This window comes from Thunnus maccoyii, chromosome 15 (genome assembly GCF_910596095.1).
Source record: "Thunnus maccoyii chromosome 15, fThuMac1.1, whole genome shotgun sequence".
In the NCBI taxonomy this organism is placed as follows: domain Eukaryota; kingdom Metazoa; phylum Chordata; class Actinopteri; order Scombriformes; family Scombridae; genus Thunnus; species Thunnus maccoyii.
Window position 1 is genome coordinate 6340165 of NC_056547.1, and position 22203 is coordinate 6362367.

The following is a 22203-nucleotide window of genomic DNA, read 5'->3' on the forward strand; positions in this document are numbered from 1 at the left end:
AATGTATTTTGTATAATTTGAGTGTGTGATTTACATGCATTTTTACATTTTTCTCTTTTGTCCATGTTCTCTAAAATATTTGTATAAAAATTAGGTACTTTCTCTTTGGTGAATTTCTATAAACAAGTAGATGTTGAATAGCAATGCTCAAAATGTTTTTTTTTTATAATAAAGTCCTCATTATTTCAAACATATGTTTATCAACTTTTGTTACAGTGAGATAAATATTCTAGCAGATTAAATGAGTGTGGCTCCAATTTAAAGAAATTGTATGAATTGTGACATTTACACTCTTGTCTTACCTTGCTTTGCATACTGGTCTTTTAAATTGCATTTTTTTGAGCTGAGTTGTTACAGTTTTTTATTTTGGCACTTTAACTTTAAATAAGTTTAGGATCAATTTCATTCTCGACTTTAACCAGTTGCTCATTTTACTACATGCTATCAAACTCGTAAACACACACACACACACACACACACACACACACACACACACACACACACACACACACACACACACACACACACACAAATCCTACATTTTCCTGTTGAATCTGATTAGCCAATCAAATATTGAATTTACTCCGCCTGGTGCCTGTACGTATTAGTGACAGTCTTTCCTCTTTCCTCGTTTTTTAATGTCGCTATCAAAGCAAGATGAAGGGGATCATGTTGTTGCCTCTCTTTTGCCATGCTGTATTTCCAGGTAATGGGATCATCTTATTTAAACAGTTGTGTAACTTTTGTTTCAGCATTCATGTTTGGTAACACTTTATAATACAGCCTGCGTTTAACTTTGTATAACTTTCCGTCATTTAATTTCGGATCTTCTGGTGTAACTTCCTCGTATGAATCCGTGCATATAAAATACTTATCGGTTGTTACTGGTAGTTAAATATAGACAAGATGTCATAACAAGACAGTGAGGAACAAGAGAGTAACGATTGGGGATTTGGACTTTAATTTCCCATAACTTATGGTGTAACTTCCTCGTATGAATCAGTATATACATATATGGATAAAGTTCATAAAAATTAAATGCTTTTGCCCTTTGCTGTGACAAATATTTTTTATGCATGTGAGTTTGGCAGCCAAGCTTCAGCCCAGGGATTTATTATGTTTATGTCTTCGACTTAATTGTATGAATTTGAATAAAAACAAGTTGAGAAATGGGTCTATACTTTTGAAAATTAGCTCGTAGCAGGCATGTTGGTCCAACACTGTAGTATCTTACAACGGGCAAACTTACCTCTCTCAAGTGCACAGCTATGGAAGAATTGTCATGGATGAAAAACAGTAATATAATATTATATATGTGTATATCTTTAATTACACAATAATATGGTATGCATGGAGTTTTAAGGGAGTTATATATATGTGTGTATATATATATATATGTATATATGTGTGTGTGTGTGTGTTTGTGTATATATATATATATATATATATATTAGGGGTACAAATACATTATTCAGCAAAGCACAAATAATGGGTTTTTTTTTTACAAATATTTGTTTCATACAAATATTTGTTAGTTAGAGGTCTGTCTGCAATGAGGTGATGAGTAAAGTTTTAGCTCAGTAGTCAGCACAGTCGTCTATGATCTGGGAGACTCCAGTTCAAGACCCAGTGTGGGGATCTCCTTCATAAGGTAGTTTATTTATGAACACTTACTGTAACACTTTAATTTTCTAAAATTAAAAGCGTAATAAAAACAAAAACAGGATTTTTTCCACTTTCATTCAAATACAAATAGAAATACAAATAATTTTGCTGCCTCAACAAATACAGATACAAATACTGGGCCTTCTGCACATCCCTAATATATATATATATATATATATATATATATATATATATATATATATATATATATATATATATATATGTTATAATATATAATAATATAATATTCATAGTGCATTCACCTCAATTTTAAAATAGCCTACATCTAAATCTAAACATTTTGACACAGGATAAGCTAATGCTGATATATTGTAAGATGCACTGACTTCTCTACTTATAGTGACTGAACTGAAATAAAATAAAATAAGGGAATTTACAGCCAGTCATACAATGAAACCATATAGAAAGTAAATGGAGTTTAAAAACTTGAACTCTTTGTCCTACAGTGAAACACTCCTTGAAGTTTTACCTCACTGCATCATCTGGAGTCTCAAACGTTCCAGACTTTGAGGCTGTTGCAGTGTTTAATGAAGTTGAGGTGGCTTACTATGACAGCAACATCAAGACAACAGAACTTAAACAGGACTGGATGAGTAAATTAATCGGGGAAGATCCTCAACGCTGGGAAAGAAACAGACTCAACTGTATGGATTACCACCAAGTCTTCAAAGAAGAAACTGACACTTTCAAGCATCGCCTCAACCGAACTGGAGGTAGACCACAGCTAAAATGTTTTACCTGTTTTACTGTCAAACCAATCAGATGTTGTCAACCAAACAGATGTAGATATGTAGGTTTACTCTTCATCTACACACCTGACTGAAGAACACAGCAGGACTCAACACACATATTAATGAGACAGACTGGATGCTGCCAAACTGCAACAACAGAGGCAAAGAGAGTAACATCAGTGAAGGGTCAAAGCACTTAATGTGTGTGAGTAATTTAGATGCAACTTTGCCCCTCAGACATGAGGTGTAAAGTTGCAATACTATACTTTGAATAATAATTTGTCTGCTATGGCTTTTCCACAAAAACGTTGAATCAATTAGTTAAAGTGCCTATAATCAATATTTTTTTTTAAAATAACATTGTATCAAATGTCTGTGTGTAATGGCAGAGCCGTAGCTGGTAGTGATAAACCTACAGAGAATTATCAGCGACCCTGAAACTCCCCTTGGCTTTATGGAACTTTATAGAGAGTTTCAGCTCATTGTTTAGCTGTCTGGCTAAAACTTTATTGTTTTGGCTCACTCTCAGCACTCTCATAACATTATTTTTGGCTGCAGCAGGCAGCTGTTTTCAGAGCAAAAGCTCTAAAAAGCCACTGTACACTACCTGCTCAGTACCAAACAACAGACAGACACAGTTAGCTGTAGACTAGCTGGTAAACATAGTGGAGCATTTAGCAGCTAAAAAGCCAGATATTTCCCTGGTAGTTGGTAGAGAGCAAAAACAGAGCTAAGAGAGAGTGAATATTGGACTTACATTCACCAGGTGGACAGAAACACGACTCCAAATGAATGATAATGTAGCTCTGTAACTGCTGGATGTGGAAATAAGCAACAAATGCTAACAAATTCGACATATCAATTTTAAAGATGATGATATGTCAATAGTGTGTTCACTACTTAAAACAAGTGGCCAAAAAATCAGTTATGCAAATATTTGTCATTGATTACCTGCTGGACATAAGACATATCCACTTGTGTAAGTTGCATATTGAACCATGTTTAGCTCCAAAGTAGTTGTGATGTCAGAAATCATGCTCGTAAGTACACAGCTTAAACTCAGATTTAATGTCTGCACAGACATCATTCTGCACAGTGAAGCTCAAACATCCAACTGAAGGAACAAAAAGGACAACACATTTTTGACTGGAGGGGATATTGACATATAATAACTTGTAACAGACATGCAAATGTGTTAAATTGTTGTAAATCAATATTTGTTTCAACAACTAATAGTTGACTTGCTGGGCGTTCACTATGATTTAGTGTCTCTCTCTCAGGTGTCCATGTTGTCCAGCAGATGGCTGGATGTGAATGGGATGATGAGACTGGAGAGATTAATGGTTATCAACAGTACGGTTATAATGGAGAACACTTCATATCTTTGGACCTGAAGACTCTGACATGGATTGCTCCAAAACCACAAGCAGTCACCACTAAACACGAGTGGGACAAAGATGAATCTAGAAATAAGTACTGGAAAAACTTTGTCACAGAGCATTGCCCTGAGAAACTCAAGAAGTATCTGAACTTTTGGAAAAGCTCTCAGCAGAGAACAGGTAGATTCATATTCAATGTTGTTTCATGGACAATTTTCATGCCTCTTCTGTTTTTGTTGTGTAGTGAATATGAAGCAACATGGAATGTTTTATTCTCTCTTTATCTCACTTCTCTATACAATGTACACACATGCACACGCTCAGTGGCACATTACAAGGAACGGTTCTCCTTAGACTGAAAACATGATTGCTGTTATCAGTCATTGGAGCTGTTTCTAAACAAACTATAGTACCCAAACACTTCGTAAGGAAGGAACATGTCACCCAGTGCAGCGATGAGACTCACTGATGTGTTTTAATAGTTTTTGGACAAAAACAGAGGTCCACAGCACAGAGGAATAAGATATGTCAGGCTTTGGATACAGACAATACTTGTTAGTAGGATTAGTTAATTTTTGGTTTGGCTCTGCACATGAGATTTGTTGACAATAAGAAAAATATAGAAAATTGCCAGGCTTATCCTTTAGACATCGGGACAATGATTATTTGTAATAACTTTTAATAATTATTATAATAACAACTATAATCATTTTTTGAAAGACTAAGTATTGTATTTCACTAAATATATGGTTCGACTCTCTCTCTCTCCAGAGCTTCCCTCAGTGTTTCTCCTCCAGAAGACTCCCTCCTCTCCAGTCAGCTGCCACGCTACAGGTTTCTACCCTCTCAGAGCCGAGATGTTCTGGAGGAAAGATGGAGAGGAGCTTCATGAGGACGTGGAACACGGAGAGATCCTCCCCAACCATGATGGATCCTTCCAGATGAGTGTTGACCTGAACCTTTCATCAGTCACACCTGAAGACTGGAGGAGGTACGAATGTGTGTTTCGGCTCTCTGGTGTCAACGATGACATCATCACAAAACTGGACAAAGCAGTGATCAGAACCAACTGGGGTAAGACAGGAATCAGATGTTACTCAGAGACATGCACAGACATTTTCATCGACAGGAACTGATCTGCTCATCAGTCTTAATAAACTGAATAAACAGGTGGATGGATGTACTTATGTTCTGACTTGCTTCACTGGTACAGGTTGTGACTTTTTGTCGTTTTTTTTATTCAGCAGAGAAGCCGCTTGACCTGACCATCCCCATCATCACTGCGGTGGCTGTTTTCATCATTGCTGCTTTTGGAGTCACAGTTTACATAAAGAAGAAAAGTGAGAGACTTAAACTGAAATATTTTACAGTATCATTTAATGTTTTAGGTGCTTTGACTTTAGACTTTGAGTTGATGTTTTTATGCAGATTACAAAAGATTCAGTTAATACACCGAAATGTGAAGCAGCCAAGAGTAAATAGTGTAAGGCTCCAAACCACAGTCATGTAACCAAAATATGAGAGAAAAAAGGTAAAAGGGATTATTTATTATCAGAGGGGATTAGATTCAATTGGGGGAAAATGGTAACAAATAATATTGATTATTTGTCTTTTCTTTCTTTTTCAGCCAACTACTCTCCATGTCGTGAGTAGAACATTTATTCTGTTTTATCTGATCTAACAAAAGTTGATTAAAAAAAGCTTAATTTTATCCTCAGGACACTGCCAGGAGCAACTTAGAAACACAACAGTTAGCTGATCTGAATCTAGTACGTTTTCTTATATTTGGCAGAGATACCTCAGACAGATGGATAAAATGACAACTATCAAAGCGCATTTACAATTTGAAGAGTTTTTTCTTTGAAATGCTGGTGTTTAGCTTGGCAGCCTGGTCTTACTGCTAAATAATAATTAATAATTTATTTTGGCAGTGTCCAAACATAGTTTATAGTTCCAGGCATCAGAATTACTGCCCATACACATCTTAACAGAGTATACGTACCTACAATACATAAAAGATAGTAGCAGTTCAGTATAGGATAAGTGGACTAACAGTGTGTTTCTGACCTCACAGCTCCTGACAACAGCTCTGAAGTCTCCATGAAACTGAATCCTGAAGCCTGAATGAAATAAACACACCATCCTGCATACAGTGATTTGCTACACAGACGACAAAACAGTAAATGCTTTGTGACTATTTACACCTCTAGTTAAACAAGAACCTTCTGTTTTTGTTTCTTAATTCTCCTGTAAAATTGCTGTCATATTATAGCTGAATAGAAAACTCTGTAGCTGAAGATGAGTGAAGTTACTGAGAGAAGAAAAATGCTGGATGAGGCATAAATGCTTTCAGAAACATTTCCATCAGAAGGACAAATAACCTGTTTACTCAAATGAAATATTTGAAACATATTTTATAAAATGATGTAGGTACAAAAACAGTAGTTAATATTTAATATTGTTTAAACATGATTATATAAAATGTAAGAAATGTATTTTGTATAAGTTGGGTATGTGGATAATTTTGTGTGTATGTGATTCAGAACTCAGAACACCCATATAATGTATTTGTAAATACATTTATCTTACATAAATATGGGTAATAACTGCATGAATTTAAAGATGAGGTAATTCTTTTCTATACACAAGTAGATGTTGAATAGAAATACTGAATAATAATAAAAAGTCTGTTGTGCAGATGAAATAATAATAATTACTCATGGTCAGTAGTCTACAGCAGTCCCAGCCTTTTTGGCTTGTGACTCTTTCAAAATTTCAAAAAGAAATGTATTAGTTGTCAGCACAGTGATTTCCCTTCTAGATGGTTTCATTCAAATTCATTTAAATGAGACACAAAGAGGTACAACAACTCATAAAAACAAACATTATAGAAAGGATCAAAAAATCAATACAAAATTGTGCATCAGAACTTTGTTTTTTCATCTTTCCTCTTCCATTAATTATCTCCCAACCCCTCAGATTTATCTTGTGACCCTTTGGAGGCACCTGACCCCTAGGTTGAGAACCACTGGGCTAGAGGGTAGAGCCCTGAAAGTACATTATTAATGGTAAGCACTATTATGTAACATTATTCCACATTATCTAACATTAATTGAATGTAGAAGATTTTAAACTTCATTCATTAAAACTCTGGAGGAAGGATGACATCTGGACACACTTTCAAATTTCTCATTTTAATTACTCTGAAATTTAAACTTATGCTATTTCTGTTCATTTTGGCATGTCAGCAATCCAGAGAGATCTGTACGTGACCTATCACACAGAAATCTAATTTATGAGGAAGAAAGTGAGAATAAATAAAAAATAGAAACACGTTTAGCAGGTTGCTTGTTGCCAAGGAAAGATGGGTGACTGAGATGACACAAATAAAAAGATAAAGAAGTACAATGAACAAAATCTTTTGTTTGTTTTTGTGGGGTTACATCATAGCAAATGTAACAACATAAATACACAAAACAATACTAATGCAGTAGGGTGAGGCCTTTCAACAGAAACTAGTCTGGTTGCTTGTGCATCTGTATCACATCATGATCACTGTAACTCAACCATGTCTACTGTATTGCGTGTATTAGCTGTGTAGCTTTCACAGCATAAAAGGAGAAACTCACTGAGGTAGAAAAACCCAGACCCGATAATCTCCAGCCCCACAGATTATGAAGATAATATAAAATATAACAATTACCTGACAATCTGCAGGTGGACACATTATTAGCTCTTCAGGGGAGGAATTGCATCATGTCTGAAGTGTCAGATTCGGTGTGTTTTGAACTTTAGCAGCAGACAAGCACAGACAAAGAACTTTAGCAGGCAGGAACAGGTATAACTTTTAGTTTGAATTCTTAAGCCCTTTTTCACATGTAAGGAGTCATTCACAGGTTGTTTTTTTATCAATAAAGCACTTTGACATCTACTCACAAGTTTTACAACTAAAATTGAACTAGACCTAATATTAAGGAGAAATTGACACTTACACATGCATATCTTTATTCCTAATATGTGCACATGTCCACTACAAAGCAATGTGATTTGATTGGCAGGATTTCAGATGTGCATGTTGCTGGTTTTGCTGTCCAATCAGAAACACTTTTGGTCAGGGACACAATGTCACCGTCTGACCGATGTTTCTTTGACAGGTCCTCCATCTTGTGGTCCTGGTCTTGAGGAGGGATGCTTCAAATTATGTAATAAGTGGGACTCTTCAAGACCAGATAGAGACCGTCTGACAATTAAATTTCAGAAAATAGTGAAAAATGTCAATCATTATTCTTTGATGCCCAAGTTAACATATTCAGATTACTTGTTTTGTCTGATCAACAGTCAAAAACCCAAAGATGTTGAGTCCAATATTTATCTGTCAATCAACTTATCAATTAATCATCTGATAATTTCAGCTTTAGAGCGCTACTATGTATAGGGGGGGTCAATAAGGGACCAACAACAGGAGGAAGGATGACATCTGGACACACTTTCTAGGTGACCTGTCAGATAAGTCTAATCTATGAAGAGGACGGAAAAAGTAAATTAAAAACAGAAGAGAGTTTAGCAGGTTGTTTGTTACTGTTGGAAGGTGAGAGACTGAAATGAAGACAAAAATAAAACAAAAACTTTGGGTTTTCTTGTAGGGTTACAACATGTAGGATGAGGCCCTTTAACAGAAATCACTGGTTGTTTGTGCATCTGTGTGAAAAATAATAATAATTCTCAATCTGCAGCTGGACCATATTAGCTCCTCAGGTGAGGAATTGCATCATGTCTGAAGTGTCAGATTCGGTGTGTTTTGGACTTTAGCAGCAGACAAGCACAGACAAAGAGCTTTACTGAAAGCAGGCAGAAAAAGGTAACAGAGACTCAAATTAAAAAGTTCACACAGACGGAGAAAATATTTTAATTCCCTTTTAATTTGAATTCTAACAAATTTTTTGTATAAAATTCCTTCTCAATAAAGCACTTTGAAACTGCCTCATAGTATGAATTGTGCCACATACACTCTTGCCTTACCTTGCTTTGCCTACTGGTCTTTTAAGTATTTTCTTTGAGCATGTTTACTGATTTTAGATCAATTTTATTTCTGACTTTAAGCAGCTGCTCATTTTACTACATGCTATTAAACTTCTGATGCTATAAAATGCAGTTCAGTGGTCCAGACAAAGGCCTCTGTTTTGGTGTTAGGACACCGTTAGGAGCGTATCTGCACCAGCAAACTGACATTTACTTGAAGTTATATCCTCACCTGCACCAGTCTGGTGTCTGGGTGAGTTGCCATGTGCCTCACAGGAGGAAGGGTGCAGTTGAGGATGTGCTGTTGCCAATCCAGCAGCGCACTGCAATCTGGGTGCCAAGAATGAGAGAGTTTTGCGGAGTCCACTGTCTAAGTGCTCAGGAAAAGGTCGACAGCACAGCGAACCTATGTTCTTTAATGTTACTGTAATTTTCTTTGGTGAGGGCTCACCCAAATACATCTCACTAAAATTACACAAACACCTTTATTCCTGCTTTGTATTTAAAACACAACTAAAGATGGTAATTGTATGGATTATTGTGATACTACATTATATGCAAAATAAAACATGGTGACCGTCGGATCAACATTTCCAGTGAATTTCGCTTAAAAAGAGACATCATCTGCTTTTGACAGTATAACAGAGCTGCTGTACTCATATTTACAACTCTGCACATCCTGGACAATAATAAGTTTACTCATCAAAAAAACTGTCACAGGAAAAAAGCGAGAAAGTTCTGTGTTTTAATGGTATGAAAGCAACAAATGTGATTATCAATAATGATGTATGATTATTATACATCAGTTTAGGTAATTATGGGTGAAAATACCAAAAATGCATTGGCATGCCCTTGATGCACTGTGAATGTTTTGTTTTGGTTCCAGTTTCTCCCTCAGAGTTCCCTACTGGTCCTGTTATTGGAGGTGTTGTAGGACTGCTGCTGCTCCTGGCAGTCTGCATCACTGGAGTCTTCATCTGGAGGAGGAAAAATAATGGTGAGAGACAAACATACTTTTACTCATCATCAAGTCATTTTAACAACAAATAACAGTGTAACCTGGCTGATGTTCAGTAACGTGACCTCCAGCTAAAGAGTTACTATCTTACCTTTCAAAATAAAAGAAGAAATCAGTGGAATTAATACAATGTTTCTATAAAACATTTATTAGTGTTTTCTTTGTTTGCTTTCATAAATTCTGACATTTTACATTCTGAAGTATTGTAATCTCTCATCTGTATTTCAGGATTCAGGCCTGCAAACTGTGAGTATTATGTCAGTTTATCTCTCTCTCTGTACAAATAAATGCATTTAAAAGTTTGAATTGAATTACTGACACTTTGTTTTTCTTTTATAGCTTCAGACTCGTCATCGTCTGATCCATCTTCAGTCAAAGATGCAGCTCTTAACTGATCACAGTGAGTATTTCATCATGTCATCAACACTGTGCAGATACTGTATGAAGATTCTCTGTTGCTCCTCCTGAAACTAGCTACAGTATACTGATATAATACTCTCATAAATATACTGAAAGTCTGTCTTTGTTAAAAAACTGTTTGTCTGATTTGGCAGAATTTCTCAGTCAAGTGATCCAGTATAGTTACAGGAAACAGTTGACACTGAGGTTTTAATGTAATACTGATTAAAATTTTTATATTTTGGACTAAAATCAAACATATATTTACTGTATAATATGACCACTAATAATTTCAGGTCCTTTTCTATTTGTTACTCTGTCTTTGCAGCTTTCCAGTAAAGATTTAGAGGAGAATAGTGAACTCAAATAAAGATGCTTTTATTCTATTTTGCACCATAAATGTTCATTAACAAAACTTGTTTTAATGAATATTGAGATGTGACATCACAGGACCCGTCAGAAAGTCACAGGATGCATCAAACTAAAGTGTGAATTCATAGATCAGATTTATGAGTTTCAGGTCGTCAGTGGATGCAGTGAAGAATGATATCTGTGAAGATTATCTGAGAGCTGATAGAAGCATTAATGTTGATGTGAATCCTCCACTGCAGGAGTAACAACATCTGGAGAGAACTGATGCTGCTGTCCAGCTGTTTCCTCAAACCTTTGGTGGAGATGAATCACTGCAGCAGCTACCAGACACCAAAGAGCCACAACGTTACTCCAGTGGGGCATCTTTTGTCTTCAGATATCAAATTCATGTCAGTTAGTCATGTGATGTACTGTCTTTGATGATGATGGGAGACATGCAGCACTTTAACCTCTGCTTCTAACGCTGGAGTCAAACCTAAAACTTTAAATGTTCAACTACTCATGCTTTCACTAATAATTAGTTTGACAGTTGCATTTTAGAAACACTTATGAAGATTCTACACTAGGCCACGATTGAATAAACACAGCTTTTGTTTCTCTATTTGTTTCATTGTGATTACAGTTTGAACACTGCATCTCAACTTCTCTCACTTTAACCAAAGTATAAATATCTGAGTTATGTCTTAGTCTTCCAACACACATTGATCCTCCACAGCAAGTAACAGCTGTAACTCTTTTTAAACATAAACTTGTAAATATTTCCACAGTTTTACACAATATAAATACATTTTTGAATATTTAGATACTCCTCCTTTCATTGAAACTCACATATTAAAGCAATAACACTTCTTAGAGCTTATATTTGTATCTTATACATTTGTCATCTTCACGTCCTGTATTTGTCATGCGGATGATAAATGTTAATGTCATTGTAACATTATTGTTAATGCTCAGATTATTGATGTTAAAGGATTAATGAGGGTTTTATCTGTGGTACTGATAGATGCACTTTATTTCATATTGCTAAAATGGAAAAATTGATTTGTCTACGTGACAGTATACGTCTTCTCTAAGGTCATGTGATCTGTTTTTGGCTAAATGTGTTCACTGCAGTTAAAGTTTGTCTTTACATCATCTACGAGATAATAATGATTAGTGAATTGATTAACAATTTATGAATTGTTAATCAATTCATTGATGGGGGGGGGGGGGGGGGGGGGGGGGGGGGGGGGGGGGGCCTGAGGCGTGTGTGTGGTCGAGCGAGAGCAAGAGAGCGAGCGGTTGTGACTGTGTTAGCGGCGACCGGAGCTGAGAGAGAGAGTTAAGTTAGCAATTAGCTGTGACAGTAATAGTACAGTGTATGTACAGTTGGAGCTGTTCTGACAGAGAATAAATGCTGCAACTCCTCAAGATTAAAGCTGAGTTCCTGTTTCTTGCTTGCTACCTGTTGATAAAGTGGAGGGAGTTAACCCCGAAGTTAGCGGTGACTTCGGCCCTGGAGTAGTAAACAAAGTCTCCCCTGTGCTCCCCGACCACGGTCTGGACGCTGAAGCAGGAAAGGTTAACAAAAGCATCAGCTTACTTTTTAAAATTTTATCAGTTGTCAAAATGTATGAGGATAAAAGAAACAGCTTACACTATCACTACAAACATACACACACACACACACACGCACACATACCACAAATTTTCATTTGTTAATGAAGGAGTACACTGAACCTTGTGACTCTGAGTGTGTATTTCCCTATTTTACCACTAGAGAGCAACATAACTCTGAAATGTCTCAGCTGTGAGGTCACCGCAGAGAAACAGCTGCTAGAGCATTTCCACCATCACCACTTCCTCCCCCACAGTCGGGTTATAAAACACTTTAAACTGCCTTATTGAATAAATTGTCTTATATGACTTTAAACAGCTGCTCATTTCACTACATGTTATTAAACTTCTTGTAAATAACAAAAAAAAAAAACACATTTCCTGCATTTTCCTGTTGAATCTGATCAGCCAGTCAGATATTGAATCTACTCCTCCTGGTAACACATGATGCACAGCTATTTATAATTTCTATTGGTCATTTCATTTGACTGTTCACACTGTTAACAGTCTTTCTTCCATCACAGTGTTTTTTAATGTCTGTATCAAAACAAGATGAAGGATTTCATGTTGTTGCTTCTCTTTTGCCATGTTGCATCTCCAGGTAACTGAATAATCTTTTTAAACAGTTGTTTAACTTCTATTTCAGCATTTATGTGCATCATATTCATAAACTGCACATTTACTGCAGAGATCAACATACTTCAGATTTAAACATGTCTATTCACTGCTAGTTAATTTTTTGTGCTTTTAACAAGTTAAACTTGTGAGAGGTCTTCTCGTTCTCTTGAATGAGAAAGTGTGTCCAAACTTCTGACTAGTACTGTATTCTCTACTTTTACTTCTCTTTCATATCTGTTACATAAACTATTGAGATGTCCAATGAAATACCGCTATTAATGAGATTAATTCAGGTCTGAAACGTGTTAGATTAATCTATGAATCTAACCAATAATGCCGTTCAGGTGTCACTGAAGCTGAATATATTTGGGGTTTTGCAGAAATAACAGTTTCTGTACAGTACTGATGTTCTGTATGTTGTTAACATCTGGCTGTGTGTCGGATTATTTCCTTTGACTTTATTGAACAGTGTCATTCATTGAAATTAATTTACATATAAAAAATAAAACTGTAACAAATGTTTACTCATGCTGTAAACTCAGATTATAGATTCTGTACTGCAGTATAATATAATCTAGGCCTAATATGATATAATATGTTATAATAATATAATTATTCACAGAACAAGAATTAAGTTGAAACCTCAAAGCACATACCTCAAGTATTACTTTAATAAAGGAGTTTTTACATTTTGTATCTGGATTTTTTTTAAATACACAGTGAATGACACCAATGAATTTAATGTTTCATAAGAAGACCTTTGTGACTGTAACTGTGATTTCAAAGTAATATTCTCATTACATTTACACCTTCTAATGGCCAGTGCTGTACTGTAGATTACAAGAGTGTTGCAAGACAGGAATACAACATTAACTTATAACATAATAATGTGAAAACTATAAGCCAAGGCGTAAATCATGGGCTAGTTCACGTTTCAGTGTATTTTAAAACTACAGATATTCCAAATCTGTCTAAAAAAATGTATTAACACCTTAATAACTGCATGTGTGGAGTCTATGTGACACAAGAGGAGATACTTGAGTATGACCTTCTGCTTCACATGATGTTGGTCTTTCATTAAGTGTAATGATTCTCACTTAGACTATTAACTGCAGCTTAATGTTCCAGCATCATGTAGTAAAGCACAATTTCACAATTTTTTATCATATTGCAGTATCTCTTTTAAATATAACTGTACATTTACTGCAGAGCTTAACATACCTCAGATTTTGACATGTCTGTTCACTGCTGATTAACTATTGATTCAAGTCAATAAATTATATTGATTGGTATGGAGGCACATTGCATTAAGAGCAGAAAAAAACTGGAGAGATATTTTCTTCAAATAATTTGTTCTCATAATATTGTAGCATCTCCTATAGTAGGATTAAATGTATAACTAATAGCTATATTATGTTGAAGATATTTATCTCATCATTGAGAGGAAGTATCTGGTTAATATGAATTCATCAGAAAACTATTTTGCAATTATGAGTTCTTTATCTTGTAATCATCACTGACCTAGGCCTGATTTAGTTTGCTTTTGTTCTCTCTTGGTTTGAGGTTTTTGATACGGATGTTATTGAACATTATTCACCAAAGTCACATTTCTGAAATTATTTTATCAGTTTTGTACAATGTTGTTTTGTTTTTTCCACCAGACTAACTAAACACAGATCAGATTTTTTTTAAGTGTAATTAATCAAATTAAATAATATAATAAAATAACAAAATTTCTACAGATTAAGATATTTTTCATTATTCAAGCAAAATAAGGCAAATTAGAGAAAACACTGATAAATAGTTGTAATTCATATGCTTTGCTCACCATATGTTGTTCCACTTTCAGGAATCTCATATCAGTGTACAGATATTTATATGAAGATTTACATTTTGATTAGATTTACACTTGAATGTATATGTAGTCATTACTAACCTTATATAAAATGATGATCAGTAAGTTTAATAAAGCTGTCTTAGTCATTATGGTAAATGTGTCAACAAAACATGGCCTATTAACATATCCAGCATTCATTTATGTTTTGAGTTGGGTTTTTGGCTGTCTGGCCAATGGAAGGTCAATATTCACTCTCCTTTTAGCTTTTGTTTAGTCTCAATCATTCCAAGTATAATATCTGGCTCTTAGGTTGGTAGATGTTCTACTTTCATCACCAGCTCATCACTAACTTTGTGTGTCTGAGGTTTCATGCTGGACAAAATATTTAATGTAATTAAATGTTATTATTACAAGTATAGATAAATGCATGATTATAAAAAATGAACTTAAAAACCCGTAAAACTTCTTTCTCTTACAGTGAAACACTCGCTGAAGTTTTTCTTCACAACATCCTCTGGAGTCAAAAACTTCCCAGATTTTGTGGTTGTTGGGATGGTTGATGAAGTTCCAGCAGGTTACTGTGACAGCATCAGTAAGACAGCAGAAGTCAAACAGGACTGGTCAAAAAAACTGGTAGAAGATGATCCACAGCACTTGGACTGGTACACTCAGGAGTGTTTATTAAACCAATATGAATACAAAGCTCACATTGACATTTTGAAGCAGCAACTGAACCAAACTGAAGGTAAGTAAAAATACTGTAAAAATGTAAAGTTGTGTTTTTTGTCAAATAGCAAACAGATATAGTTGCATTATAAACATACATGTTTACATGTTCAAACACATACACAGTTTACTAAATGTGCATATATTCTTCACTCATATCTCTCCCTCTATTACCAGCCATGTAATGTGAGGGACTCTTTCAAAATGGGTCATCAATATTACTATTATATATACCTTCCCTGGTAGCTATGTGCTGAATTCACTGAAAAACTGAGCGAAAGGGTTCTACATTTGAATCTTGGTGTGCGTGTGCGTGTGTGTGCGTGTGCGTGCGTGCGTGCATGTGTGAGTGTGTGTGTGTGTCTGTGTGTGTGTGTGTGTTGCCCTTCTTGTCATGTTTGGTTTGATCTGGATGCTTAAAAACTGCAGGTCAAGTACGTTTTGGTTGGAAAGTTTGACCCCTTGATGTCAGTTTGTGTATTTCTGTGTGTTGGTCTTGCAATGAAGAGGTGACTCTTCCACATGTTCCTTGACATTTTCTAAACTGCAGCCTCACATAGGCTCCAGCCACCTGTAACCCTCTGTGGGATCTCACTCTGCACTCTGTCTCTCTCTCAGGTGTCCACATCTTCCAGAGGATGAGCAGCTGTGAATGGGATGATGAGACTGGAGAGGTTAATGGTTTTACTCAGTTTGGTTATGATGGAGAAGACTTCATAGCATTTGACCTGAAGACACTGACATGGATCGCTCCAAAACCACAAGCTGTCATCACCAAACACAAGTGGGACAGAGATAGACCCAACAATGAAAGGTGGAACTACTACCTCACCCAGCAGTGCCCTGAGTTAGTGAAGAGATATTTGCACTATGGGAAGAGCTCTCTGCTGAGAACAGGTAGAATCACATGACCTGATGTAGTTTCATGGACACAACAATATTTGAATGCCTCTTCTGTTTCTAACCTCCCTCCCTTAACCCTCACCATTTATCTCTTCAGAGCTCCCCTCAGTGTTTCTCCTCCAGAAGACTCCCTCCTCTCCAGTCAGCTGCCACGCTACAGGTTTCTACCCTCACAGAGCCATGATATTCTGGAGGAAAGATGGAGAGGAGCTTCATGAGGATGTGGAACACGGAGAGATCCTCCCCAACCATGATGGATCCTTCCAGATGAGTGTTGACCTGAACCTTTCATCAGTCACACCTGAAGACTGGAGGAGGTACGAATGTGTGTTTCATCTCTCTGGTGCGAAGAACGACATCGTCACCAAACTGGACAAAGCAGTGATCAGAACCAACTGGGGTAAGACTGGAATACTGACTTTACAATGCTTATTTAATGTATACATGTAATTTGCCATGAACACTTAGAAGATGTTAAGCCTGAGCTCTGATTTTACAATTTGAGTGAGTTTCAAAAAATCTTGACTTTCTGGAGCTGAAGGTTAGTTAATTACAGGGTTAACAAACAAAACTGCTGTTCTGCTCATTCAAATAAATATTGTTTCTTACTTGTTACATTATGCACATGACCTACTAAAAATTACTTTAGTGAATGCAACAAAAAACAGTTCAAATCTAGTGATGTGCCAGCAAATGATTAGGAGCACAGGTCTGTCACAAATCTAACCAAATTAAACATAAAACATAATTTCAGAAAAAAGAAACACAACATGCAAAATGCTAGACCACATTTTTACTTTACTTGTATTTTATTTATTACACTGTCAAGGGATTACTCACAAGACAATCTACTGTTTGTATGTGGAAATAAGATTTATTAAAACAAGTAAGAACAAACTAGAACTGTTGCTGATCTGAGGAAACATGTGACCATGCAGGAGAGAGCAAGAGCTTTCAGGGAGGACAGGGTGATCAACTCAAAGATGACAGGATGAAAAACATAAAGAACAAAGCTTTAGTATTACAATAACAAAGACACAAAAGGTGTAATACAACAAAGACAGGGAACAGGTACAGCATAGACACAGGATGGACACACAGAGGTCTGAAGCACTAAGGTGGTTTTCACCTGCAGATGGTCATTGTATGAATTATTGTGATGCCAAATTAAACCATCACATCAACATGTCCAGTAACATTAATTTCACCTAAAAAGAGACATCATCTGCTTTTGACAGTATAATTGAGCTGCTGTACTCATATTTACAACTCTGCACATCCTGGACAATAATAAGTTTCCTCAGTAGAAAACTCTCACAGGATTCCCAAACTGTCTGTGTGTCATGACGGGAAAGTCCTGTGTTTTAATGGGATGAAAATAAGAAACGTGATCTTCAATAATGATGTATGATTATCATACATTATTATAGGTGAAAATACCAGAAGTGCATTGGCATGCCCTTTATGCACTGTGAATGTTTTATTCTGGTTCCAGTTTCTCCCTCAGAGTTCCCTGCTGGTCCTGTTATTGGAGGTGTTGTAGGACTGCTGCTGCTCCTGGCAGTCTGCATCACTGGAGTCTTTATCTGGAGAAGGAGAGATAATGGTGAGAGACAACCATACTTTTACTCATCATCAAGTCATTTTAACAACAAATAACAGTGTAACCTGGCTGATGTTCAGTAGCTTGAAAAGCAGAAATCAGTGAAATTAATACAGTGTTTCTATAAAATATTTATTAGTGTTTTCTTTGTTTGCTTTCATAAATTCTGACATTTTACATTTTGAAATATTGTAATCTCTCATCTGTATTTCAGGATTCAGTCCTGCAAACTGTGAGTAATCTGTCATTTCATTTCTCTCTCTCTGTACAAATAAATGCAGTAAATAGTTTGAATTGAATTACTGACATCTTGTTTTTCTTTTATAGCTTCAGACTCATCATCCTTTGAAATTTCTGAGATAAAGATGCAGCTCTTAACTGATCACAGTGAGTATTTCATCATGTCATCAACACTGTGCAGATACTGTATGAAGAATCTCTCTGTTGCTCCTCCTGAAACTAGCTACAGTATACTGATATAATACTCTCATAAATATAATTATAGTCTGTCTTTGTTAAAAAACTGTTTGTCTGATTTGACAGAATTTCTCAGTCAAGTGATCCAGTATAGTTACAGGAAACAGCTGACACTGAGGTTTTATTGTAATACTGATTAATATTAATTTGGACTAAAATCAAACATATATTTACTGTATATTATGACCACTAATAATTCCAGGTCCTTTTCTATTTGTTACTCTGTCTTTGCAGCTTTCTAGTAAACATTTAGAGGAGAATACTGAACTCAAATAAAGATGCTGTGGCTTCAATATTTTATTCTATTTTGCACCATAAATGTTCATTAACAAAACTTGTTTTAATGAATATTGAGATGTGACATCACAGGACCCGTCAGAGAGTCACATGATACATCAAACTAAAGTGTGAATTCATAGATCAGATTTATGAGTTTCAGGTCGTCAGTGGATGCAGTGAAGAATGATATCTGTGAAGATTATCTGAGAGCTGATAGAAGCATTAATGTTGATGTGAATCCTCCACTGCAGGAGTAACAACATCTGGAGAGAACTGATGCTGCTGTCCAGCTGTTTCCTCAAACCTTTGGTGGAGATGAATCACTGCAGCAGCTACCAGACACCAAAGAGCCACAACGTTACTCCAGTGGGGCATCTTTTGTCTTCAGATATCAAATTCATATCAGTTAGTCATGTGCAATGTGGGTTAACTTGCACCTGTTTTTGAGCTTTAACAACCATTAGTGAGTGTATCCTTATAGCTGTCCTCTTTTAAAATCAGTAATGTTATGTGTGTGTGTGTGTGTGTGTGTGTGTGTGTGTGTGTGTGTGTGTGTGTGTGTGTGTGTGTGTGTGTGCAGTCACATTAAACGTTAGTCTATGCAATGCATATATATTCAAAGACTCAAACCTAAAACTTTTAATGTTCAACTACTTATGTGTGATTTATGTCTTAGTCTTCCAACACACATTGCTCCTCCAGTCCAAGTAACAGCTGTAACTCTTTTTACACATAAACTTGTAAAAGTTTCCACAATTTTACACAACATAAATACATTTTTGAATATTTAGATACTCCTCCTTTCATTGAAACTCACGTATTAAAGCAATAACACTTCTTAGAGCTTATATTTGTATCTTATACATTTGTCATCTTCACATCCTGTATTTGTCATGCAGATGATAAATGTTAATGTCATTGTAACATTATTGTTAATGTTCAGATTATTGATGTTAGAGGATTAATGAGGGTTTTATCTGTGGTACTGACTGATGCACTTTATTTCATATCACAAAAATGGAAACATTGATTTGTCTACATGACAGTATACGTCTTCTCTAAGGTCATGTGATCTGTTTTTGGCTAAATGTGTTCACTTCAGTTAAAGTTTGTCTTTACATCATCTACAAGTTAAAGATTTATTATGAATTGTTAATCCATCATCTATTTATTGGTGAACTTCATTTTGTCAAGAGCAGCTGCAACATTTTTAGTGTCATTTTTGTTCCTATTTGTTCTAATAGTATTTATATTTACCTTCAATTAATAAATAAAATTCTCCTGAAAACCTGCTTAAGAATCCTGTTACATCATACCTGTGTTTACATCAAAAGTTCAGATGTGTAGGCTTAAAGGTTTTGTACCAAGTTTTGGGAAACACTCTAGTGAAGCTTGTTCCTGATATCTGGAAAGCATGAGCTTACTTTTTTAAAATTTTATCAGTCGTCAATATGTGTGAGGATAAAAGAAAAAGTTTACATTACTACAAAACACGCGCGCACACACACACATACATATCACAAATTTTCATTTGTTAATGAAGGAGTACACTGTACCTTGTGACTCTGAGTGTGTCTTTCCCTATTTTACCACTAGAGAGCAACATAACTCTGAAATGTCTCAGCTGTGAGGTCACCATAGAGAAGAGCATTTCCACCATCACCACTTCCTCCCCCACAGTCGGGTTATAAAACACTTTAAACTGCCTCATCCTATACATTGTGTTATATGACTTTAAACAGCTGCTCATGTCACTACATGCTATTAAAGTTCTTGTAAATAACAAAACAAAAAAACACATTTCCTGCATCTTCCTGTTGAATCTGAGCAGCCAGTCAGATATTGAATTTACTCCTCCTGGTAACACATGATGCACAGCTATTTATAATTTCTATTGGTCGTTTCATTTGACTGTACACACTGTTAACAGTCTTTCTTCCATCACAGTGTTTTTTAATGTCTGTATCAAATCAAGATGAAGGATTTCATGTTGTTGCTTCTCTTTTGCCATGTTGCATCTCCAGGTAACTGAATAATCTTTTTTGAATAGTTATGTAACTTCTATTTCAGCAGTTATATTTATATTTTAAAATATAATTGCACCCTATTCATAAACTGCACATTTACTGCAGAGATCAACATACCTCAGATTTAAACATGTCTATTCACTGCTAGTTCATTTTTAACACTGTTTTTATTGTGGTTTTAGTAAGTGAAACTTGTGAGAGGTCTTCCCGTTCTCTTGAGTGAGAAAGTGTGTCCAAACTTCTGACTAGTACTGTATTCTCTTCTTTTACTTCTCTCTCATATCTATTACATAAACTATTGAGATGTCCAATGAAATGCAGCTATTAATGAGATTAATTCAGATCTGAAACATGAAAGATTAATCTATGAATCTAACCAATAATGCCGTTCAGGTGTCACTGAAGCTGAATATATTTGGGGTTTTGCAGAAATAACAGTTTCTGTACAGTACTGATGTTCTGTATATTGTTAACATCTGGCTGTGTGTCGGATTATTTCCTTTGACTTTATTGAACAACGTCATTCATTGAAATGAATTTAAATATAAAAAATAAAACTGTAACAAATGTTTACTCATGCTGTAAACTCAGATTATAGATTCTGTACTGCAGTATAATATAATCTAGGCCTAATATGATATAATATGTTATAATAATATAATTATTAACAGAAAAAGAATTAAGTTGAAACCTCAAAGCACATACCTCAAGTATTACTTTAATAAAGGAGTTTTTACATTTTGTATCTGGATTTGTTTTAAATACACAGTGAATGACATCAATGAATTTAATGTTTCATAAGAAGACCTTTGTGACTGTAACTGTGATTTCAAAGTAATATTCTCATTACATTTACACCTTCTAATGGCCAGTGCTGTACTGTAGATTACAAGAGTGTTGCAAGACAGGAATACAACATTAACTTATAACATAATAATGTGAAAACTATAAGCCAAGGCGTAAATCATGGGCTAGTCCACGTTTCAGTGTATTTTAAAACTACGGATATTCCAAATTTGTCTAAAAAAAATGTATCAGCACCTTAATAACTGCATGTGTGGAGTCTATGTGACACAAGAGGAGATACTTGAGTATGACCTTCTGCTTCAGACGATGTTGGTCTTTCATTAAGTGTAACGATTCTCACTTAGACTATTAACTGCAGCTTAATGTACCAGCATCATGTAGTAAAGCACAATTTCACAAATTTTTATCATATTGCAGTATCTCTTTTAAATATAACTGTACATTTACTGCAGACCTTAACATACCTCAGATTTTGACATGTCTGTTCACTGCTGATTAATTATTGATTCAAGTCAATAAATGATATTGATTGGTATGGAGGCACATTGCATTAAGAGCAGAAAAAACTGGAGAGATATTTTCTTCAAATAATTTGTTCTCATAATAATGTAGCATCTCCTATAGTAGGATTAAATGTATAACTAATAGCTATATTATGTTGAAGATATTTATCTCATCATTGAGAGGAAGTATCTGGTTAATATGAATTCATCAGAAAACTATTTT

General features: G+C 35.4%; 2 protein-coding genes and 2 long non-coding RNA genes across 6 annotated transcripts in view; 3 read left to right on the plus strand and 1 right to left on the minus strand.

The window, feature by feature from the left end:
- LOC121913649 overlaps positions 1-12349 on the minus strand; it is a 37391-nt gene extending 25042 nt beyond the window's left edge. The window contains exons 1-2 of the long non-coding RNA XR_006100336.1: positions 12286-12349; positions 12049-12150 (exon numbers count right to left, since the gene is read on the minus strand). This is a non-coding gene — a long non-coding RNA (uncharacterized LOC121913649). The remainder of the gene's footprint in view (positions 1-12048; positions 12151-12285) is intronic.
- The window catches only part of LOC121913607 (major histocompatibility complex class I-related gene protein-like), a 60099-nt gene that overhangs the window by 32924 nt on the left and 4972 nt on the right, over positions 1-22203 (plus strand). For 2 of the 3 annotated variants that reach the window (XM_042436318.1, XM_042436321.1), the window contains exon 5: positions 17780-17890. In XM_042436318.1, the coding sequence (XP_042292252.1) occupies positions 17780-17890 (111 nt within the window). Of the gene's footprint in view, positions 1-17779; positions 17891-18101; positions 18120-22203 lie in introns of all 3 variants that reach the window. The other variant, XM_042436319.1, reaches the window with a different exon arrangement.
- LOC121913643 (major histocompatibility complex class I-related gene protein-like) lies at positions 632-11691 on the plus strand. Its single transcript, XM_042436379.1, has 8 exons — positions 632-706; positions 2133-2399; positions 3698-3976; positions 4568-4870; positions 9702-9812; positions 10062-10079; positions 10173-10233; positions 10844-11691. Exons 1-7 carry the CDS (start codon positions 658-660, stop codon positions 10226-10228), a joined length of 1083 nt encoding a protein of 360 aa, XP_042292313.1. The 5' UTR covers positions 632-657; the 3' UTR covers positions 10229-10233; positions 10844-11691.
- LOC121913654 lies at positions 5087-6864 on the plus strand. Its single transcript, XR_006100340.1, has 3 exons — positions 5087-5136; positions 5871-5975; positions 6776-6864. It is a non-coding gene; the product is annotated as an uncharacterized LOC121913654 (long non-coding RNA).